The following is a 24062-nucleotide window of genomic DNA, read 5'->3' as shown; positions in this document are numbered from 1 at the left end:
CACTCTGAAAACGCATCAAATGTTTTCTTTCCACCATTTAAGGTTACAGTATACCTTCAGGGGTGTCTCGCGCGCAAGCGATGTAGCGCGTGCAGTTTAAGCTTTAGATACCTAAATCCCTATATCAAATTAAAGCTTATGGAGCTGGCTATCAAACTATACCAAGAATTTTGAAAGAAAGTGAATTGTCGAATTTTTCACGACCACTAAATGCGAGCGCCCGAATCACCTCTCGAAAGCTACAAGTCAAAGCGAATTTCGTTTTTCGCCAATTTAATTTTTTCCTCGGTTTCAGGGCCCAAAGCGCTTAAAAAACGTGTCTGCGTTTTGGCATATTCGATTGCAGTAAAAAGTTACAGAACATTTTCGAAATAGGATTAAAAAAATGTGGAGTGATCGTACAAAAATCGCTCTCGAAGAAAAAGTATTTCGAAATTAACAATTCCCAGACACGCTTTTGTAGTTTATATGTTAAACTAGCCACTGTCCAAATTTAAGAGCAATTGAACAAATTCCCTTTGAGTTATAACTCTTTAAAGTGTCTGCTTCAAGTGAAAAAATTTATTCGAGAAAACAGCGCTAAGAAAAATTTTCTGCTTCGCAAACAAACTCCGCCCACAAACGCCTTCAACTGGGTTCTCAGATAACTAAGCCAATCAGTGAAGGGAAACTTTACTACCGTTAACCTCCTGGTGAAATTTACACGCGAATAAAAAACTCTTGTGTTTCGCAATGCGCTCAAGGAACCGAAGGCAGAGGGATAATTTTTCTGTAGCTCGGTTTTTCTTGAAGCTGGTCTGGCAAAATGGGGAAGACTAAAAAGGATACGAACGCTAGAGTGGCTGAGCGAAGGAAACAAACAAAAGACGGCGCGGAGAGCAACTGTGTGTGGGCAACTGTGCATGGATAATATTTCAAATGGTCTCAATGAGTCCGACGATTCGTCGATATCGGACTCATCAGAAGAGTCTCTGTCAGCATCCCTGTTATTGCTGTCAAGTTCCGAAACTTTTACAGAACCTTTCTTTTCTCTTACCACGAATATTTGCCCGCCTTATACGATAACTATAGCTTTATCCGCGTGGCGAACTTTCGCTTCTTCACTCATTGATGTACTTTCATTCGTTCTTCGTTGTTTTCGCTTTTTCGAACCGGTCCATGGTTTAAACGTGGTCTATGTTTACTTATAACTTAATAGAGACACGCCTAATATCAAAAATGCTGGGTAGTTAGAACAACAATGTTGATCAACTGAGTAGTCAATTCGTGACATCCATATAGGTAATTCCCGCGAAAATCGTCTCGGTTGATTGCATACGCGCCATAGGGCTGTCAATCAAGAGGTAAACTTTTACTTCCGGTGAAAACGTAAAACCGCCATTTCTCCGCCAATATTTAGCCTTTTTCAAAATTTTTTTTCAGAAATTAGAGATTATTCTTCGACCACTATTTTGACCCAAAAATCCAAATTTGAAGAAAATTGTCAACCCGAAGGTATACTGTAACCTTAATAGCGCAACAATCACCGGTCATTTTGGATTTGTGTTTGAGTAAAACTCGGTCAAGGAAATCACGTGATTATCGTGACGTCATCGTTTTCAATTCTAAAAGTCCCGTTTTCAAAATGTTTTTCGTCCACACGAAACGAAAAGCCGGCATTTTCAAATTCCTGCGGCTTGAAGAGAGTTTTCGAAAAGCTCTCCGCCCACACTACCCTGAAGAAATTTTAAAACGGCGTTTTCCCTACGAAAACATATCAAATGTTTTGCGTCCACACTGCGCCGGAGAAATGTCAAAACTCAACAATCATCACATTGATTACCGTGACGCCATCGTTTTCGAAAGCTTCGTTTTCAAAATGTTTTCCGTCTACACTAAAACGAAAAGCCGGCGTTTTCAAATTCCTCCTGTTTGAAGAGCGTTTTCAAAAAGTTCCGTTTTCGTGACGGATTAGTGTGGACGCGACGGTAGTCCTAACCGTAGAAATAAACCTAGGTTTTCAAATTTCTCCGGCGTAGTGTGTACGGGGCCTCAGTTGGAGATTAACCTGTGAAAATTTTCAGCGATGAAACCAGTGAAATTCTTAGTCGAAGTATTTAGCCAATCAAACCTTGTGTCTCCAGATCCACCTTTTCCTCGTGCCAAGGCCCCGCCGGCTGAGAGGGACAGGGAACAGCTCTCTCAAAATTCGTTGCCATGGAGACACGAATGCGCTTATGAGTAACAGCCATCAGTTATTTTCCATTTAACAAAGAAAACTTAAAAATTTTGCCCATAGATTTCGATGTTTATTACTATAATTATCGTTTATATTTTCAAGAGACGATGATCTTAGAGTTATCTCAGGATATTTTCCCAGATGTAAATTTTAACCTGAAATATTTCAGATCTAAAGTACGTCCTTAGCCTGGTACGCGTCAATATGCGAATTCTGTACATTCAGCGATAATTTACTTGTTAATGTTTAGACCCAGTAATTATCTCCATGAAATAATTCAATTTCATGTTTTACTTTACCAGATATAAACCCCCTTTTGCGTTGAATTTATGAATTGCAGGTTGTGATACAAGAAAATTTACCCTAAAAATATTTCTTCTTAGACAATTTTGAAGGCGTTTCTTCTCTACCGTGATTTCAGCCCAGTTTTCTGTTTGAGTTATGGCGATCCGGGCGTTTTTGCGCTTCTGGCGCAAGATATCTCTTTGCGATTTTTCGATTTGCTGTGCGGTCAATGTGTGCGGTTCGCACGATAAATGCTTGGTTGGTCTATAGATGGGATTAAGGTGATTACTTATTTATGAAGTCGTTCCAAACGAATGACCATCGACATGTATAATGAAAATAATGAGTTTGTTGATTGCGATGTGAGCGTAGGGAATTGTGCTTGAGAAATTCGAACCAAACTGGAGCTCAAGATGTAAGCTGACGATCGCTTGGGAAGAAAACCATACAACATTCCATTTTTTAACGGCTTTACCCACAGATGACGGCTCTGCATACAGAGATTCGTCTCGATAATCTCAAAAGTAAGACCGCATCGCTTCGCTGAAGATTTCCCGCCCGAATTTTTGATCCTGAAAAGTGTTTTTTTTTTCTCTTTTAGCTGTTGTTCTGAGGTTGGAGAGTTCGTTAAAGAAGCCTGTTCGAGATGACAACGTGTTGCTGGCGCCACTCTGCGAGGGAATAGAGGCGATTTTTAGGCTCGGATTGAAGAGTAAGTGCAAAGAGAAATGACATGTATTATCATAATTATGGTTGTGATCTCGCATTGCTTTATAGAATAGTTTTCAACGCTCGTTCACTGAATCCCAGTCACCGCGCGTTCGCAAAGGAAACGATTATCCTTTAACAACAAATCTCACTTTATAGATTCGCTTTTCGTTTAATATTTTCGTCACAACTGCAGTTTGTTACGACTTCGAGTTGATTCACTTTATCGGTGGACATTCCCCATGGGTCGGTTCAATTTGCATGTAAAGTAGACAGCTCTGATCTACATAAGCGTTCGCGCTTACTTCGCTCATTCAGACAAGATCAAAGGGAAAGACTGAGCCTGTCGCGACAGATATTACTGTGTCATGTCGGGAAACGTTTATCTTTTTCGTATTTTCTTCGGTAGCAGGTGCTTGCGATAACCCGTTGACAGATTCTTCTCACCGCGAAACACACAACTGCACTTTAAATTCTCTCCACTTGAATGGATTTGCAAAGTGTTTGTGTCATTGTATGAAACTAGAAGTATATGAATGAAAACTTCCTTCCGCTAGAAAAAGTCTGACATCGTTTTTTGGAAGCTTTCAACCACTGAAGAGACTTAAGACGTATTCTTAGCATTTTTGGCGAATAAGTCGCGAAAATGTTCGTGAAGTTTTCGTGCCAAGATTTAAATCACCCATTCGTGTGTGCTAGTATTGAATAAAACTGGCGACCCAAATAACTTTTTAGTCTGGAAATTTCGGCACCACAAAGGTGTTAAAATCATACCACGGAGAATAGTGTTTGCTAATAAACAGCTTCTTATTATGCGTTCTAACCATGTTGTCTTTCAGTTGCAAATTTAATTTATCCTTCATCTCGAAAAGAGATAATGCGTTGTGCAAGCAAGGTGTTCGGCATCTATAAAGGCTTGCTTGTAGGTCAGTCTATTTCAGTAGATTTTAAAACCGTGTGAAAGTTAATATGCGTAAAAGAAAAAAATGGAACTGTGCTCTTCGCTTTTAAGAAATACTTTTGTCACTCTTTTAAATGCAAGGAGTTGCAATTTTTTTTACTTCTACTTCAGTGCATGTGTACTATTTTCAACGATTTATCAAGTTTTTTATCGTTTTTTTCAGTGTAAAATGAACTGTAATTCCGATTTGCTTGAAGAATTTAACAGGCGAGTAACTAACTCGCGGGAATTTGTTTTATGCGAAGACATTTTTGACAGACTTTGCGAACTGAACAATTAGGATCTTTGATAATTCAGTGAAGTTTCATGCGCTGCCAGGTATACAGAAGCTAATTTAGCTTTTGACAATCTAGTTCAGTATTCGGTGTAGTGGTTTATCAATGCATTTTTTTTTATAATTCATTGATTTTTGAGCACTGAAGATAAGGGCGTATTTTGCTTCATGAATGCAAATTTCTTAATGGTACACACATTATGAATTGATAAGACAAGTCAGTGAAGTCTTACCGCAAAATGAAGTCAAAAAACGGAAGACGGATTATATTTCATAGTCATAAACACTAATCTTCTAATTCCACTTTTATTTTCTGTATTTTCGCTTGTCCAAATTACGTTGCGCAGAAGTTGTCATTCAGGAAACGGATTCACGAGTCATCGATTCTATTGAAATATTGATCAATGAAGTAAACAATGAAGTACAGTTGTTGTGATTGTATTAGTTTTGTAAGGAAGCAAACTTGGTCTTTCAAGTGTGAAGAACTTTCTTATAACCTTCGGTATTTGTATACTCTTCAGTCACTGATGGGAAACATCCCTCTTTGTTTCTTTGTTCGTCGCCCAATGTACGCCTATAGGCACATTGACTGTTTAAAGCTATTAAAATAGCTCATCGTTTAGCTGGTTTTAATGACACTAACTACTTAATAACCGAGAGTGAGGTCGTTACGGGAAAATCTCAAACTGAGGCCTTGCCGTATTGACCGAGCGATAGCGAGGTCAATACGGTAGGCCGAGGTTTGAGATTTTCCCGTAGCGACCGAACGGTCGAGGTTATTAAGTTGTTTATTATATGGCTCATTAATAAAGAGAAAAATCATTCGAGCGGAAGTCGCCAATTTACATCCGGCGATGCGCGCGTTTACCGATTCATTCATCGTCTCAAACCTAGGGCAAAACTACACAGTCAGTGAATTTCACCACTGTATTACGTATTCCGTTAAAAACACTCATTTCTTTACGGAAAAGTCACTGTTACAGCCTCAAAAACGTATTTTAGTATCGTGGTACCACAAGTTGATGGGGAAGTTTTTCCGACTTTTGGGGCGAAACGTCAACGCATATAAAAAAGACAGCAAGTGCTTCAAAATTGTCCAAACCAACCGTCTTTCGGTGAAAGAAAATACTAATGCTTCAGAATGCACTGCTCAAAATAAGCTTAACTCGATCTTCGCATTCGCTTTCGACAACATATCTTCGCCTTCTTCATTCTGGGATTTATGGATGAACATTTCAAGCCTTGTGAACGTCTGCAGTTATCAGAAACACTGCTACCGACAGAAACCGCCCGATTGTTTACATCTGATGATCCTGGAAGCTGATTTACACTTGCTAGTGTCAAAGCGAGGGAATCTATTTGACGAGAACTTTGACGGAGTTCAATACTTCGGTAATTGCTGTGACTAAGATGATAACTTATAAGTTTCTTTGTGGTGTTCTGCTCAGGATGCATGGCAGATCTGCCGATGGTGTTTTTTACTTAGCGATTTTAGTTTTACTTAAGAGTAGGCGAACTTTGATTGTTTTTCACTAGTGCCCGCCAAGGTTACCGACTGGTAAGTCATCTATATAAATTTTATTAAAGAAATATCTCTAAACTTTTAGCTACTGATATTCTCGTACTGATTTTAATCGGCTTTCATCGCTTCAATGCGCTTGAATTTTCAGAACCGGGCTCTTCCTAATTTGCATAATCCGTAATCGGCCCGTGGGCATTACGGGAGAATAATGCCCTACAATTCAGTGACAATTAACCAATCAGAGCGCGCGTTATATCGGCCACAAGCCAAAGCCATATAATAAGAACTTTTCTTCACACTTTCCTCGTTGTAAATTTCCCTTAGTCTTGCAATGGCTGTGTCAGATTAATATAAGAGGAAGCGGGTTGGGAAAGAAAACATACGAAGAATGTTTTTCAAGGTGACACGATTTCTCAGAGGAAGTCAGACCTTGTGGAAACTGTTCACATCTTACGAAAGAACATCTCCCAACTGTTACTTCAGGGAATGTCTACACACTAGTAGGGAGAATTAGTATGTTATTAACGGAGCTTAAGTATAAGGCCCGTCCAAGCTACACCGGAGGAATTTGGATACGCACCTGTGTTTTTAATGTTAGGCCTACCTTCCACACTAATCCGTCACGAAAACGGAGCTTTTGAAAACACTCTTTTAACCGGAGGAATTTGAAAACGCCGTGTTTTCGTTTTCGCGTTGACGGAAAACATTTTGAAAACGAGGCTTTTCGATAATCACGTGATTTCCCCGCCCGAGAATTCCTCAAACTCAAATCTAAAATGACCGGTGATTGTTGCGTTTTTAAATTCCTCCGGCGTAGTACTAGTGTGGACGGAAAACATTTGATGCGTTTCAGAGTGAAACCTCCGTTTTCAAATTCCTCTGGCGTTGTTGACCATCGTTGTGTTCTGTTGTTTTTTGTTTTTTTTTCAGGTTCCGTGTTCGGTCTCAGGAAATGGGATTACTGGTGCTGGATAGAGACGCTCATCAACCACCTTCAAAATGACAAGTAAGCAAAACACAAGTACTAACGTCTTTTCTGCAGAGCAGTGTATGACATATGAACTTCATAAGTGTCATTTAAAACGAATTTTTCTCTTCTTTCCAGGCAGAAGTTAGCCTACGTACACGTGGTTACGTTTGTTAAGTCTTGTAAAAAGGTAAGAAAATACATGGCTGCAGTTTTCTCACGGGATATGTTATACTTGAAAGTGGTAGGAATGGGTAGCCGTGAAATTCCGATAGTAAGCCCGGAGCTCATATGTGTTCAAAAGGATTGTTAGGTGGGAAGGAGCAAGACTCGCTATCAAAAGGGATCTTTCGTTTCAAGATATTTGGGTTTATATTTCGAATTGTTGTTGCGTATGAACGAGTGGCTTCGTAATCGAGTGTAAGTGTATGTGAGCAGTGTTGCTCAGCTTATACGATGGACCCCTCCCCTTGCCCCATTCTAAGAGAAATAAAGGCCGAAAGGCGGCGTGGGAGGCGGCGTTATTGTTGTTGTTTTGGCTAAGTTAACCATCTTGTACTTCATACGATTGCAGCTAACCTCGTTCCAGGCTTATGGCCGACAATTCATCCGCCTGGCTCTGATGAAGAGGCTGCTTCTTTACACAGTACAAACTCTGACTGCCAATTCAGCTATTCTTAAGGTGCGGTATTTCTGGTGTTAATCAGCGGTATTATGACTATTTAACAATTATTCCATGAAACCGCGTTGGATATGAAGTGATAAATAACCAACGAGCGCGTAGCGCGAGTTGGTTATGATCACTTCATATCCAACAAGGTCGAATGGAATAATTGTTTTAGTATATTCTTAATCGGGTTTTTGCCGCCGATTTTTATTTCAACAATTTTACAGAGCGGAAAATTTTTAAACTTGGCGCACTGTTTTCCATATAAGGTAAAACTCCGACTAATGGCTCATAGTCGGAGTTTTTGAGCCAATCAGAGAGCTAGAAATGCAATAGTCGGAGCTGAGAATATACTAAAAAGGCATAAGCGGAGTTTACCTTTCATAGCAATAGATAGACATATGTGATAGGATGCAATCCCGGTCTTGGCTTTCTGTGTTTCTTCCGGTTTTGCTGTGTTTCATTTTCACGTTTGGATGTGTTTGATGGCGTTTTTTCAGTCAAATTGAGGCTGAGTGCGATGTTTGTTTACCCTAACCCTAAGTTTAACCTCTAATAAGTCTCTCCTATCCTACATCAAGAGGCGAGGATTTCAGGAAACGAGAGAAAAGGGAAAAGCCTGGAAAAGAAAATCTTAGATTTTGGCTTGTTTGCTTTTAATTTTATTTTCACTGACAGATTGGTCTTCTGACGTTGCAGAAAGCTACTGGCTCTCAGACATGGAACCGATGTTAATGTTGCTCGTGTAAACTTTTTTTTAATTTTTCACAGCACTGGTACAATGAAACTGCGGTGTTGAGAGACAAAGTCCTGCGAGGTTAGTCAGAAGATAAATTTTAAGACTCTTAATTAGAGATTCTGCGTCGACGGATTTGAAATGGACATTTTCCAATGGTGCTTTTGTAGCTGAACTCTACCTTGTCGTTGTTTTCTATTTGTAGAAACTTTCATGGATATCTTGAAAGAAATAAACGAGCACGTGTTTGCCTTGGATTTGAAGGTTGGTTAAAGGATTTTTTTTTCACGATTTGTGTAGCCGTTCATAGGGTGGCAATAGTAGCAGTGTTACTGAAACGATCCAACAGAGTTTTAAATTCAGTAGACAGCGACAGAAAAACAAACAAGCTAGGAAACCTTTCCCGAACTATAAATCATCTAATGCCGGATAGGTTTATTTTACAGACACATATCCTGTCTTATTGGCCCTTTTAACTTATTCCCAACTCACAAATCTGAGTCAAATCTCGTAGAAAATCTAAATTTTATATACTGAATTATAAAATAACTAAGGTATACTACGCGCGCTCTCATTGGCCGATAGGTGTGTTAAGATGAGAATATGTAAACACGCTTGTGACGTTCTAGATTCGCGCGTATTTTTGAGAATCATTTTGTAAAAGCAATAGGCACTTTTTCCGTGTTTACATAGCCTCATCTAAACACTCGGGGGGGCTAGGAGAATTCTTGTAAATTATGCAAACCCGAGACGTAGTCTCGGGTTTGCATAACTGTCTCAAATTTTCCCAACCCCCCTCGTGTTTAGATGAGGCTATGTAAACACAGAAGAAGTGCTCCATTGCTTAAATCCATAGAATCAATTGCTTACACGTAAATACATCAACAGTGGCAAGTTATAATAGAAATATAATCCAAACAAAACTATAAGCAAACTTGTTTCTGTTTCCAGTACTTTGTTCATTAATTTATGGTTCTACCTTTTCCCATTTTTTTTTTTCATAGAATTGCAGTTTTCTGGATGAAACCTGGTTAATTCCCGTGAGTTCTTTTTGCCTTTGTCCATATCCTTTTCTATCAAGGTTTACTGAGACCATTCTTGGATCGAACTTTCTCTTATTTGCTTTTCTCCTAATTATCTGTAGGAAATCAGACATGTTGATATTGTACCGTGTAAAGAGCTTGGCTTAGTTGTGAGGTAGGTAACACGGTTATTCAAAGCGTGAAAATATGCTATTTATCCAGCGGATGGCGCTATCCACCCTTTGAACAAGCGAGGTGCCCAGGAGTTTAATACTAAGTAAATGAGATTTTTTGACTTGGTACTGAGGAGGTAGCTTTACTTTTAGCTTGTCCCAATCCTTGAAGGGTCAATTCTTATGTTGTTGTGAGTAATCGTTGTGTATTTTGTTACTTTTTTTACAGAACTGTAAATGGAAGAGTGATGGTGGCTTGTGTAAGGAAAAACAGCGCAGCGGAAGACGTAAGCATCATTGTCAACGATTTTAACACATCGTTTTGAACCCTAGGGAGTTTACGAAACCACGACGGCAACAGCAACGGGAGCGTCACTGAACAAAAGAATTAATGAGCAGAACAATGGCTGTGCACGTGCGTTATAATTCTTGGTACAGTTCTTTGCCATCCTCTGAAAAACAACAACGTGAAATGACCAAATTTTGCGTTGTCTGGAGAACGTGAACCACGACGGCTAATTTTTTAAATTTTTATTTCAAATTTATCACTGTGTTCCGGATTTAGTTTTGCGATAGTTTTGACAGTAATAAGCAAAGTAAGTGACTTTAAAGTATCGCAAGATTCGTAGGTGAAATGTAAATTAATTTTTTAATCGACGTTGTCCTCAGCGTCGCCGTCGTGGTTTCGTAAACATCCTACTTTCCTGACTAGTCAGGGGCGTCTTCTCTTTCTAGAGCAGTAATTGGAGCTTAGGTTCCTTTCCAGTCTTCCTCCACCAGCAGTGATTCGTGCTTAGGTTCCTTTCCAGGCTGCCTCCACCTGCAGGTCATTCTAGGACGGCTCTCTCCAGCTGACTTTACAAAGATCAAGCCCCCATTATTTTTGCCTCCACACTGCTCCGCTAGAGGCCGGGTATGATGGTCTCCTCTGCTAAATAGTGAAACGGACATCAGGAGCATAAAATGTGTCCGCCTTTTCAAAGTACCAAGCTTACGCCCTACCTTTTATTAAAGGAAGCTTTCTTGCGGTAGTTTTTGTATATAGCTTTTAGTCCAGAAACTAGCTTGATGTTTTCGTGTAGTTTTAATGTGCGTATTTGGACATATGTGTGTAGATTTTCCCTAATTTACGTCTTGATTGTTGATGTTATCATATGCTTGTTCCGTTAATATAAGAAGAAGTGTCGAGTCTTGGTTCATTAGCTGTTGATTTCTAACCACTTTCCTTCCTGCAGGCTGGTATCGCATATGGGGACACACTGGATGAGTTGCTGGGGATTTTTCTGTTTAAGTCGAAGGCTGGCCGTGTAAGTAATTGAACTTCACTCCTGAGTATTAAAGTACCTACGTCATGGTTTGGGCATCTTGAAAAGTTTAGCCTAAATTTTTCAAGTTCTTCGTTTGTAATCCGTTTCAATCTTCGCCATCTTTATTTCGTTATAGTTTATTTTTAGCTCTTTGTTGTTTTCTATCTAAGCAAACTATTATTTTCAGGTTTCCTTTAATTCAAAGGTAACTTTGTACGTAGCAAAAAAAACAAAAAACCTCAAAATACCTTGACTGAGATCACCAGTTTAGTTCCGAGCAGGGATCGAAAGTGGTCATTTTACTGTTGATAAGTCACAAACCATAAAACCTAAGCGAGCAGTTCGTTTATCCGTTGTTCTCCGAAGATTTGATTGTTCATATCCGATGTTCTCCGAAGAGTTTTCTCGTTTTGTCCGATTTCGGTTATTTATGCCACATGGATAGTTTAACAGACCAATCAGAACCCAAAGCAAAATAATGTAACAGATATACCGCAGGAAACGTGTAACCGGTGCCAAGCGCGGGGAAGTGGTATAGCCCGGGTCATTCGCGGGAAAACTGGTGACCGTTGCTATTGGCGGTAAAACGTTTAACCACACAGCGACATAACGGCATAATTACAATCACATAACAACATAATAGCTTATGTCGCAATGTAAATATCGACATAACAGCATAAAGAAAAGATCAGTTTTTTCCTTATGTCGTTATGTTGATGCTGTTATGTTGCTATTATTGTCAGGATGTTCACACTATAAACGAAACGACATAACGTCCTACTTATGTCGTTGTATTTATGTCGATATGTCGCTGGTGTAAACTAGGCCTTGGTAAGCGACGAAAAACGGGCAACATTTTGTTACAGCTTGTCGAGCGATTATGTTGCATCGCAAGTTGAAAATGGTGTTGCGTGAATGACCACTCGTGTTGCAAGTTGCAGCAATATTCTGCACGAACTAGACGTGATGAGTTCATCATACTGTAATTTATGCTGCTACAACTTGCAACACCGATGATGATACGCGCAATAGCACATTTCAACTTGCACTGCAAAATTGTTGCCCGTGTTATACTCGGTCCTAATTGAAAGATGAAATGTCTGCTCCGATTAGCTATAGTATAAAGCATGAACTCAGCGAATGCAAAACCGGAGAAATATAATTTCTTTTGACAGTCATTGGATCCCACTCTTGTTTTTTCATCAAGGTTGTAGATTTACTGAGACGAAACACAGGAAGACCTGTATCTTGTACTCTAGTAAAGGTAAGGACTCCTAAATACCTTTCTGTTACGTTAGCAGTTTAGTAGTAAAGTGATGCAAGGCGCCTCTTTTCCGTTGAATCTCATTCAAATCTCATTCACAGTAAATATTACCTTAATTGTAAGTTCTTGTGCAGCTAAATCGAGAATGTTCTACAGACCTTTTGCAGACTATTTTTGTAGTATCGTAGTCTTCGAGTGTCTTTTAGCGTAGTTTTTGGATTCGCTTATCAACGGCTGTCACCGAAGGTTCACATTTATGAGTGTTTTTCTAACTTTGGAAGTTAATCTCGTAGCAAAGCTCGAAATATTGCATTGGTTCCTGTGCTAGTAACTCGGTCTTGCACAGGCGTAGTTAAACTTTATTTAGACACACAGTCGACAACTTTCAAGGTCAGTGAGCACAAACAAGTCTGGACTTAATCTATATAAGTATTAGCAGTAGCAGTAGCAGCAGTAATAGCAGTAACAGCAGCAGTAGCGTAGCAGTAGCAGCAGCAGCAGTAGCAGTAGCGGTAGCGGCAGCAGTAGCAGTAGCAGTATCAGTAGCAGCAGCAGAAGAAGCAGAGGCAGGAGCAGAAGCAGTAGCAGTAGTAGCAGCAGTAGTAGCAGCAGCAGCAGCAGTAGCAGTAGCAGTAGCAGCAGCAGCAGCAGTAGCAGTAGCGGTAGCGGCAGCAGTAGCAGTAGCAGTAGCAGTATCAGTAGCAGCAGCAGAAGAAGCAGAGGCAGGAGCAGAAGCAGTAGCAGTAGTAGCAGCGGTAGTAGCAGCAGTAGCAGTAGTAGCAGTAGCAGCAGCAGCAGCAGTAGCAGTAGTAGCAGTAGCAGCAGCAGCAGCAGTGGCGGTAGCAGTAGCAGTAGCGGTAGTGGTATATTAACAGTAGGAGACACTCAACCTGAATATATCCCTTCACCATGCAGACTCGCCCGTTTTTCACACTTGGTTTAATTTCAACAGGGTAAGCTACCCACTGGACAGTTTTTCCCGCCTGCTGCAGAGCGTATGGCTGTAATAACTGCTGACCCGTACAAGGATGACGAAGAAAGTGATTTGGAAAAAGCTCCACAGCAGCTGGCAGGATTTGAAGAGACTCCCGTGCACACTTCGGACACGATGTAAAGTGAACTATTAATCATCATACAGTTTATGTTATACCGTAACTTGCAACTTGCAACTCTCAAACCACAACTAACAACTCGCAACTCGCAACTCGCAACTCGCAACTCGCAACTCGCAACTCGCAACTCGCAACTCGCAACTCGCAACTCGCAACACGCAACACACAACACGCGACTCGCAACTCGCCACTCCACAACTCGCGTTCTTCTTACACTCATTAAAAACAAGTTATCTTGTGTAAAAGCAATCTCTAGTTAAAGACTGGAAGCCAAAAGCGTTCCAATCATTTTAAAAAATTCTTAACCAGAGAACTCTTTTGCACAAGACAATTTGTACAATCCTGGTTACTCCTCCATTATTAATTCAAAAAAGTTGTCACACGACTTGAAGAGCAGTTTGGAATGGCCACTGAAACATGATTAAGAAGAATCTTTACAGACATTTACTCTACAATGTTGACAAATTTGTCACTTTTCCCATTTTAGAGCTATATATTCAGCCACCTACTACGGAAAACTGGACGTTGGTGAGGTGAGACACATTGCGGTGCTGTTATTTTCTTTCCCTTTTTTTAATTTTATTTTGCCAGGGTGTTTGACTCGTAACACTTTGGTAGAGTTTCTTGTTACCGTAATGCGTAGAAGTAATCTCGAACCCAGACCTCCTACAGCCAAACGGACTAATACCTCATTCACACCAACATGGTAAACATGCTTAAAAGTTGTTTAACTAAACAAGGTTTAAAATTAGTTGCTTTCACTGTACACACCCCACAACTTAATAACGCAAAAACCTGTTTGAATAAAATATGTTAGCAAAGTGGTTTGAAATTTGTCTCCTTAGAATAACTGCACTGAAACCGTAATCGACAAATTGGAAAAATCTAAACCTGATTTAGTTAGCGTGAAAGGTGTATAAGATATGGGGACAACATTAGGGTAGAACAAAGTTTGGGGCGGGTTGCAATTGTGTTCTCTTTGGTGGGTAGTAAGAAGACGAATGTTTTAACTGGGATAAAACCTTCTTACAAGTTATGACGTAGAAGGCAACAAATAATTACATTTATGAGTCAACAATGAACTACATTATGTCCAAACTTTTGTTTTAAAGGATGGCGGTGTAGCAGTGATAGAAGATTCCATTTTGGAAGTTTTGAAGCAAGCCAACAAACCCAGAGTATTATTTCTTAAACGTTTTAACAGTTTTTTTCATTATATTGAATTATTTTACCTGTTGATGGAATTACTTCCACTTTTGTCAGGCAGTAATAGGCCATTTCCGTATTACCTTTCGCCTCTTTCTAAAAGCGAGTCTTGGTGTCCATCCCTTCATATGAAAGTGAGATTTCATTCACATGCAAATTAACTCATTTTAATATGAATTGTTGTGCGCCAAGCCTCGCTTTGATAAAGACGCTTAGGACAACTCGGAAATGGGCCATTCTGTTATTGAGAAGTGCTTTGATTATTTAAATTTCCTTTTCTTTATAAGTGTCTTACACGTTTGTCACCAATTTTGTTTCTACAGGCTGTTTTGTTAAACCTTTCCGAGACGAACATCGTTGTTACTGACCAAGAGACGTCGAAGGTTTGAATTATTTAGCCGCAAAAATTTAAAATTGCAGAAAATTATATAGGCCACTAAACTGAACTAATTTTTGATCTTTTTGCCCGGAGTTCAATGCCTTCTTATTGTAGAAAAATTAGCGGATTGCCGTTGCGATGGAATGTTTACATATTTTTATGCTGGAAAACCCAGAGGTTAAGTTGATGTACATAGGCTTTCCTTTACAGGTTTTAAGTGTTCACTCATTCACTGAAACATCATCCTGCGGTCGGCGAGCAGACAGAAAAGAAATGATAGCTTTTGTTTCAGGGTAAGAAGATTCCCGTCCTCTACCTACCTGTCTGTTTGTCTGTATGTCTGTCTGTCTGTCTTTTGCTCGGTCTGCCTGTTTTTCTTTCGGTCTGTTTGTCAGTTTGTCAGTATGTTGGTCTTCCTGTACGTCTGTCGGTCTACCTGTGTCTGTCTGTCTGTTGGTCTACCTCTCTGTCAGTGTGCCTGTCTGTCTGTCTGTCTGTCTGTCTGACGGTCGGTCTGCTTGTTTATCCTTGTGTGTTTTGGTCTGTCTGTCTGTCTGTCCTTCTGTCGATCTGTGTGTCTGTCTCTACCTGTCATTCCGACACTCGAACGTAACGTTATTTGACCGGGTATTTTGTCATTTCACCTGACGTGTTGTGTTCATTCTTGCTGATCTTTCCTTTGCTATACAACACATCCCAAATGAAATAATTCTTTATCTGTTTTCAGGGAAACAACATGTACTTTGGCCAAGAGCTTTTACTGTTACGTGTTTGAAATGGCAACTGAAAGGATTGTAAGTTTTTCATGTTCCTAGACTATAAATGACAGTGGTAATTCAATTTCCATACTGACAACTTTCTGTCCTTGAATAACAATTGCCCGTCTGTTGTTCATTTCAGGCTAAGGTCGTTTTGTATAGTATAGGTAAGATATGTGAAAAGTTTGATTTATTTGTCTTTACAATCCATGCACCTTATTATATTTCATGGTTTCGAGTTTGTTGTTCTTCAGGACGGTTTCTGTGAACTAAGAAACGCACTTGCCTTTTTTAATGTTGTGGCTGTTTGTTTGCCCTACAAGCAAAGCACCTCGTATTTTCGTGTTTAGCTTATGCTCCCAGCCTTGTTTCCAAGGCCTCACCAAAGCCTTACGCCGTAACCCGCGAGAAAAAAGCAGATTGCACAATGGCCAAATGACCAACAACTATCAAAGCATTTTTTCACCCCAAAGCATTTTAAAACAGATAATACTATTAAAATTAAATACCAACTTTATTCTTTTTGCACTTTTCTAACAGCTGATGGCTTTTTACGTACAGTATGGTTCGTGTAAAGAGTTGAACAGGACTTAAGACAGGAGGAAATATTTCAGACTTGCTCAAAAATCAGATCTCTGTGGGAGCTGTTTCTACGCAGAATTCTTCCAGTGACCGATCTGGCCAGTGGTAGTACAAGAAAAGTCACCGTGACGTTTCTAATTTTACATGTCTAAAACCTAGTATTGCATGAGGATTGACTTATTCAATTCAACTAGAAGTAACACAGTAAATGGTTTCAACCCATAGAGTATCAGTAGTTCGTATAGTGTGATCGTCCAGGTGAGGGTGGTTCTGAAAAGAACTGTTGTTGATGACTGACGTTTCGACAACCTGAGTGAAAGTCGTCTTCGCGTGACTCTGAAGGTGACTTCCGCTCAAGTTGTTGGAACTTCAGTCACCAACCACAGTTCTTTTCAGAACTACCCTCACCCGGACGATCACTCAAGACGAACTATTAATTAACTAGAAGTATTTGTTGACCCTTTGTGATGGCTTGACGGACTCAAAATGTTGGGTCGATAAATTTAATTCACTTGAGACGAAGATAACCTGTGAGTACTTGCTTTGGCCATGCGCGACTTTTACTGAAAAATAACGAAGTCAGTCAGTGGTGAACAAGATTCACATTTATTGTCAAGATCAACTTTCAAATTATTTTTTGTGTTATTACTTTAACCCGATGACTAGTTTGTCAGATAAAGGCAGTGAGAATTTCTTATTTCATAACTGGTGTGGTAGGGTTTAAAATCAAAGCAGGAGACCAGAGATTCGGTAATAATTGTCCCCAGATAAACTGTTGTAACGTTTATATTCACGTTTCTTTCATTTTATAAAAAGTAGTAACAATGTAGGCTTAAATCATTGATGTCAATTACAATTTTTGAAGACAATTTTCCTTTGTTAAATGTCAGCTAGGAGTATTTTGTTAAATATTATATGTTACTTTTATAGATGTTATTAAAGTATCTATCACTGTATTGTCATAACTACGTCATAATCAATAAACAGTTTTACAAATTTCACAATAACCGACTCCTAAATCGATTTTTATTTTTAGGTCAGTGGTACGAGGCCTCCATCAAAAAAGAGTAATTTGTCTTTAATCTCATCAGTCTTAAAATGTATAACATCACAACTTTTTACCTCGTTAAGAACGACTCACACACGTATTTTCAAAAGTGTCCATGATTGAAAACTTGATTTAAACCACTTTAATCCAGAGTTGTTAAAGTTTAGAATTTTACAGCTATGCTGTGTGTAAATTTCTGCCTGCTGAAGTGAAAAACCCACCCTTTGATGCCTTTTATTATCAGTGAGAAGTTATACCTTCTTGCTAATTGCTTAGTACGTTTGTCAAACCGGTGGAAAAGCGACTTTCGAAGGAATTGCTGCGTAATATTCCTTGTACTTTATTGATCCTTCCATGACCATGCGGCCGAGGAATTGCTACAATGCTGCATTAATAACATGGCCGTCCTGTCACACTTTGTACCCTCAAACAAATATGAGGGTACAAATGGCCCCGGGCCCCTCCCCTAGATCCGCCACTGCACTGTAGTGATATCTAGTTAGTGTTTCAATGCAATGCCGTAAGCGCTTAGTAATATTTCGACCGTAATGCGTGTCCCTCCTTATAAAACGGTCCATTCCGGTTTTTGTATTTCCCTCGCTTTTTTGATTTCTAAAGTTGTCCAGTTTAAGAGAATTTTATCTCATTTTGCGAAATTTGGCTATCGCGATTTTCACAGAAAAGACAAGCCCCATCAAAGGCCGGAATCAAGTAAGACCAAAAGTCGACGAGACTGAGACTGAGAAACTCTTCTCAGTACTCATTAAAATGTCTATGACGGGGCCAATCTCGTTCCCAGAGCCCACGTTACCCTTTTCCAGCGGAACGGGAAAACGTTTTCCCGTTCCGCTGGACAAGGGTAACGAGGGCTCTGAGAACGAGATTGTGACAGGGAGTACCATCTAACTCATGTTCCTGTTTTCAGTATCGAGTTTTCAGTATCCAGCCTATTGTTTCTCAAAACCAATAGCTCTGGAGACGAGAGTGGATCCAGCCTAAAAGTGTATTTTTCTTCACCCGACTTAGAGGAACGTTTCCGAATTTCGACGAGCAGTGGTCGAATCGAGGTCAGGGTGGACAAGAGTGCTAGGAGTGAATCTAAATGTGCACCCCAAGCTTGCTTTGGTGATTTTGTTCCTAGGTATCGGAGGGGAATGAAGAAACGGTCTGCTTGTGTAATCGGAACAAAATTGAGAGTTAATGAGGAAATTCGTCCACAAGCACGTTAACGCTAGGTCGCGCGGCCACGTTTCAGATTATGCATATTGATAAAATGAACTAAATAACAGCTGCCAAAAAGGTAAAATCTAGAGGAATATCTAAACAAAATACTGGACAATCCGCCTATCTTTATTACCTTATTTGGTTATTTTCAAGCAAATAGGGCGACACTTTGTCTACAAAACTCTTGGTGAACGCTCGCACAATTTTAGCGGCGAGATATTTATTTTCGTACTGCGTAATTTGTATTCTTTACAAGGCGACCTGAATTCGGGACATTACAGCTAAGCAGTGTGAAACTTGTTTTATCACCCAACGTGGTGAAGATTTTCGCAGTGTAACAAAATTTGTGTTGAATAAATGGTTGATACGAGTGTAATGATTCTGAAATGTCAAGAAGATTTTATACACCAGTTTGTTTGGTCTCTTGCCAACAATGCTCTAGGCTACTACTTCCATTTAATTTTTTTTCTATGAATCTTTTCTCTGGATAACTGCCTTCTCATTCAGATGGATTGTCTTGAGCAAATAAGATATGAAATCGGAACCTTGCCAGGTTGAAGTGGAAGCGTTTGGCAGCATGGCAAATTACTTCAGACACACCTGTTGAACGGTAGTTCCCACCGTCTCAAAACACTAATAACACGAGGCATTGAAGGCCAAAAATATCCTGGAAACGACGTAAAAGTTAACGCAACAAAGAACGATCATGTAGCGAGATGAGTCTAACTTGGTTTACATTCTTAAGCCTCGAGGGGAAAACCGATGAAAGGCCAGAAACATATCCTTTATCTGAATCTATTCAGCCGGTGCTTTTTGCAGCGTTATACCCAGATTATTTATATTGCCTTTTATTTACACCACATTAAAATCGATCAGCTAATCTGCGAATTCAAACTAAAATTGAAAATGAAAATGGAAATGGGGCACGTGGCAGAAATATGCCGAGGAACAATAAAAAATTGTGGCGGCCAGTGCGAGTATAATATGTAATTTCAGTTTCATTGTCTCGGTCAAAATTGTACCGTCACTCAAAAAGAATCAGCATTTTTTGAGTCGTATTTTGTCTTGCAAGAGGGTTTTGTAATAGCTGTATACTGAAGGATGTCCGTGAGGTTTGTGTGATCGGATAAGTTTTAAAAATCGTCAACGTCTCACCTTAGCAATGTTAGCAGTACTTTTTCTCCTGATATGCTTTTTAAGACTATATGATTAATATCGTATAGTCAAACACACAGTAATTTAAATCTCATAGAAAAAGAATTAACTCCATTTTAAAAGGTTTTTCTATTTTAACTGCTGTCGCTCTCGATAACGGCTATAACCTTTGTTGTTTGGAGCTTGATGTAAAATCTCATTGGTTAAATCACTAAATATAAATACCACCAGCTCTTCTTGCGATTTGATTGGTTAAAGCAATGTAATAATTTATTCCACTTGGAGAAACAGGTGAATTTCAGATTACAAAAGGAAATATATAAACAACGAAGGAACGGGCAGGCAAGATCAACGTTCTGAGAACTTTAATTTAACATGGAAGAATTCAAAGCTAAAACGAGTAAAGTAAGGCACGAAATTGACCAAGCGGAGGAACGGGAAAAATCCGCCATTAAAAAGCTAGCGTTCGCGAATTACGAAGCGGACGAAAAGGAGAAAGAAGTGGACGCCCTGAAGAGACGAATACGGCTGCTAGAAGGAAAATTAGATGCCGTCCAAGATCGCATTTTCGACAAAGAGAAAGCCTATCGCGAAGAGCTTGCTAGAAATGAGCGAGAAAACAGGCAGATCAAGATGTTGAATGAAGTGGAAGACGAGGATGAGCGAAAAATGGAGAAGCTCGAAGCTGCCATTAAACAATACGAAAAGTCAGCCGATTACAGCGAGAACAAGTGCGCGGAATGCTGGAGAAGACTGCAGACTGTGACTCGGGAGACAGAGCGATTTAGGGTCCGTTTAAGAGAAGCCGCGGAGAAACGCAACGAGCTGGAGGAGCAGAACAGGTTCGTGGGTAGAAATCTACGGAAATTAGCAATTTCCGAAGAAAAGCGAGGTGACCGCGAAGACGCGTGCGAAAATAAAATTCGAGAGCTCTGGCAGCGAAGGCGGGATGAAGAAATTCGCTGTGAAACAGCGAATAGGACAATTGGAAGGCTTGAAGGCCAAATCTGCGACTTGAAGGACAAGATTTACGACGAACAACAGAAGATTTACGAAGTGAAATCAACGATGGATGAGGCTATGAACGGTTTGGGTCGTTTCTGAGGTATCCAGCGAATTATTTATCATATACACTAGAGCAGAAAAAAAGTCAATAGGGTAAACACAATCGATGTGAAACAAACGTTTGACGGTTTAGTTACAAATCTCGCTTTAAGCTATTTTGATCTACGAAAATGTCGAATCAGCCGAGGTCAGTCACAGAAAATGAAACTGTTTTGTTAACGCCAGATTGTTGGAGTTTCATTTTGATTGAGAAATGAAATCTCTTGAGCGAATGGACGTGAATTTGCAGGGAAATCCTCTCCATCTCATTCAATGACATTAATATTTACTGCCTCGTGTAGGAATAGCCACAAGATATTAAACATTGTTATACTGTTGCTGGGCATATACAGCAGTTTTTATTTAGCCGTCATAAATTGTCTCCTTTCTTAGCTTAGTTGTTACGAGTACACGCATTTAGGGTGAGGTGAAAATAAAAATTCATATTTTTGAATTTTCATCAAAACAATAACCCGAGGACGCTTTGTGTTTGCTTTTATACAGGAATGCAAATCTGTCTGTCCCAACACGTGTATCGCTTAACAATAAAATCAATAAGTGCTTGACATCACGGATTTTTTTGTCTTATACAATTTCAATTAACCATATTTTAAACGCTTTTCCAAACTTAAAGAAAATATTTTTTCAGTACAGTCAATACAAGCAATTTACTTTTTAATGATTTTAGCCCCGCGTCTTTACAAGAATTGAAATTCACTGTATAAAATACATTACCATGGAAATTAATTTTCAATATGCATGAATTATTCTAGATCCCATCAGCATGGTAGATTTTCTGTCCGCTAGTCTCATTCTTCTGATTGAATTTTCTATCGGATTTGGCGCTTTCATATCAATTATTGGCCCGATTCCGTTAATGAGTACACTTGTACTCTCACAGTTCCTCTCTATGTATAAATGAAAACTAACGAATAAACTGCTAGCTAGGTGGCGGCAAGAGGGTGGGGGTGGTAACCCTGCAATGGAATATCAGTCCATCGGAAGTTGGGGGCGAGGGGTGGGTTAGAAACATTCCTAGTCGCAACAAGCTACGGAAACCGGAGATAAGCTTCAGGCCCCATTGGTCACTACGTTGACCTTATAGGGTCGAAGTTCTATAATATCAATCAAGTTAGTTTTGTTCATAGAGAAACTCAATTAATTAACCAGCAAGTTCTTAATCAAGCAACCTATTTTCTAGTTTTACTGCGCATGTTGGTTTGCTTATTCCAGCTGACCATTAAACATGCCTGTACCGTGATCTCGCTCTCCACACAGTGCTAATCTTAATCGAGACATTTTTAATTTGTAGCATTTCGCTTATGAACGCTATCTCGGCAAATAAAGCAGGGATTACGCAGAGACTTCTAGAAAGAACAACACGATAAATGAAAGAAACTAACCCTGAAAAATAGATACAGATAAGCCCGGGAGATAAGCCCATCAGACTCGGGTTTCAAATGCAGCTTTACATAGACATATGACTTTAAAAGACCTCTTCAATTATACGAGACGAAAAAGTAGAGCCACACCCGCAGAAAGGAAGTAAAATATTTATGGTAGACTGGCACAACGTGTAACATTTAATTTATCATTGAGATTCATCTGGTGTGTTGCCAGCGCCCATTGTTCTTTTGACAGCGTCCATTGTTTAATCTTGCCAGCTTTATTTGAGAAGAGTTATACCTGCAAGACGTCTTGTTTGTTTTTCTTCAACAGTAGTTTATATCAGCCCGAAAATCTCATTATTGAAAGGAAAAGCGACGGAATTCGAACAAAACTTTTTTACATTTTTTTTTCAACCAGTTAGTGATAAGGTTCTTAAACACATTTAATTCTAATTGAATTTATAAGGAATTCTATTTTTTAAAGCTTGACAAACTCGTTCCTTCGATTCAGTGTGCTTATGAGCTTCAATTTACATTTTTACGACCTGTAAAGATTTGCAAATAAAAGAGACAACTTTAGAAAAGCAAAGTTCTTGTTTATATTAAGTCTGATTTATTTTCCTTCCGTTTGACATCTTATTTTTCAGTCCTTGTACATTTTTAGACTTATAATTTTTCAAATGAATTCTAATAGATTATTGTTCTTGCGACTGCCAATCATCTACCTCCCTCTGGATGCATTTGTGTCACGTGACTTAATGATGATTGACGTGAAACGAAATGATGAAGTCTACTTTTGGAATTTTAAAGCAAAGCGTAAATTAGTGTCAATCTGAGTGCTTACATTATTTTGCTGAACTAGACAGCACTATAAAGAAAAAAAAAAATCTGATATTCAAAATGGTATTTGGAGTTATTGGATTTGGTCTGACATCAACTGCACTATTGATCACGTTTGCCAAATACTTCACAAAGGATTGGTTTGGTTACTTTATGTTTGGCCTGGTGCTTTTCGAAGTATGCATGTTTACATTGACAAAGGGGAAGAGAGTGGAACCAGAGAGGCCTCCAACAAGAACTGAGAAGAGTACTTCTAACAGACCATCACCATCTGCCTCGCCTAGTAAACCTGGATCGCCTAAAGGCTTAAATCCCTCCCCGAAGAGACAAGCAGGTCAGAATAAACCAGAGAAGGCAGCCGAGAAGACTGCGAAGAAGGCTGAGAAGGCACAAGCCAAGGAAGCGAAAGCCGAAGCTAAGGCGGCCGCTGCCGCTAAATAGACATTTAGTTGTCAAAGCCTGTAATGAGGCTGGTGTTAGTTGTTTTTTATTTCCTGATTTGTTTCTGATTTTGCGACAAGCAATGGTGACTTTTAACGAATGAAACGATTTGATATCGAGCAATGGAGAACGATGACTTTTATATCGCTGGATGAAGAGCCTTTTGGAATATTTGATGATTTATTTATATAGTATTTAGGAAAACGAATCCGGGTTTTATGTTACCTAGATTTATATATAAAACTAATGTCGATAACTGAACTGGGTTTAATAGTTTTCGAGCCTAATTTCGGCAAAACTTAAGTTGAATACACCTATTTTTTCTGTTGTAATATTTAATTTGTTATATAGCCGTTTAACTCTTAGCAACTTGGCTCAAGTGCTTGTTAAAGTATTAAATATTTAAAGCACGATATTGTTTTAAGCCCTGCCTTATGTAGCAGTAAACTAAAACAATGTCTATATTTTAATTTTTTCTCTCAGTCCTAGCTCAGTAACGCAGTGTTTTGGATGTTAGAAGCGAGTTTAAATGTTAATAAACTTTAATCAGATGCTTTTGGTATCCGCCCTTAGTACTTTGCGTCAGAGAGTCTGAATAAGGCTGCCAGAATCTCAATTATCAATTAAATTCTCGGTGAGTTCTCAACCTTCTGTTATAATTTTAGCCCATTTCTCAACCATGCTGTCAGCTATCCGTGTAATTCAGTGCAGATTTCAGATC

General features: G+C 39.3%; 2 protein-coding genes across 2 annotated transcripts; both read left to right on the top strand.

Annotated features, from left to right (window-relative positions):
• The first annotated feature begins 2490 nt into the window (after positions 1-2490).
• Positions 2491-17282, top strand: LOC145491194 (uncharacterized). The gene is made up of 20 exons (XM_081470344.1): positions 2491-3027; positions 3105-3215; positions 6899-6974; positions 7074-7125; positions 7510-7617; positions 8374-8419; positions 8544-8602; positions 9343-9378; positions 9483-9535; positions 9763-9820; positions 10769-10840; positions 12048-12104; positions 13057-13214; positions 13704-13749; positions 14329-14394; positions 14746-14805; positions 15012-15094; positions 15529-15595; positions 15702-15726; positions 16100-17282. Exons 1-20 carry the CDS (start codon positions 2985-2987, stop codon positions 16132-16134), a joined length of 1311 nt encoding a protein of 436 aa, XP_081326470.1. The 5' UTR covers positions 2491-2984; the 3' UTR covers positions 16135-17282.
• A 2612-nt stretch (positions 17283-19894) lies between these two features.
• Positions 19895-22809, top strand: LOC145489563 (tropomyosin-2-like). Its single transcript, XM_081468545.1, has one exon. It carries the CDS (start codon positions 19944-19946, stop codon positions 20670-20672), a length of 729 nt encoding a protein of 242 aa, XP_081324671.1. The 5' UTR covers positions 19895-19943; the 3' UTR covers positions 20673-22809.
• Positions 22810-24062: the final 1253 nt, after the last annotated feature.

This window comes from Orbicella franksi, chromosome 6 (assembly GCF_964199315.1).
Source record: "Orbicella franksi chromosome 6, jaOrbFran1.1, whole genome shotgun sequence".
Classification (NCBI taxonomy): Eukaryota; Metazoa; Cnidaria; class Anthozoa; order Scleractinia; family Merulinidae; genus Orbicella; species Orbicella franksi.
The sequence above is the reverse complement of the archived record's forward strand: the minus strand, read 5'-3'. Positions and strand labels throughout refer to the sequence as shown.

Bases quoted from the DNA above. Each gene is read 5' to 3' on its own strand.
- LOC145489563 (XM_081468545.1), top strand. From the start codon at position 19,944: ATGGAAGAATTCAAAGCTAAAACGAGTAAAGTAAGGCACGAAATTGAC.
- LOC145491194 (XM_081470344.1), top strand. From the start codon at position 2,985: ATGACGGCTCTGCATACAGAGATTCGTCTCGATAATCTCAAAA. The intron at 9,379-9,482 runs GTGAGTTCTTTT...AATTATCTGTAG, and splicing joins ATGAAACCTGGTTAATTCCC to GAAATCAGACATGTTGATAT. The intron at 9,821-10,768 runs GTAAGCATCATT...TCCTTCCTGCAG, and splicing joins AAAACAGCGCAGCGGAAGAC to GCTGGTATCGCATATGGGGA.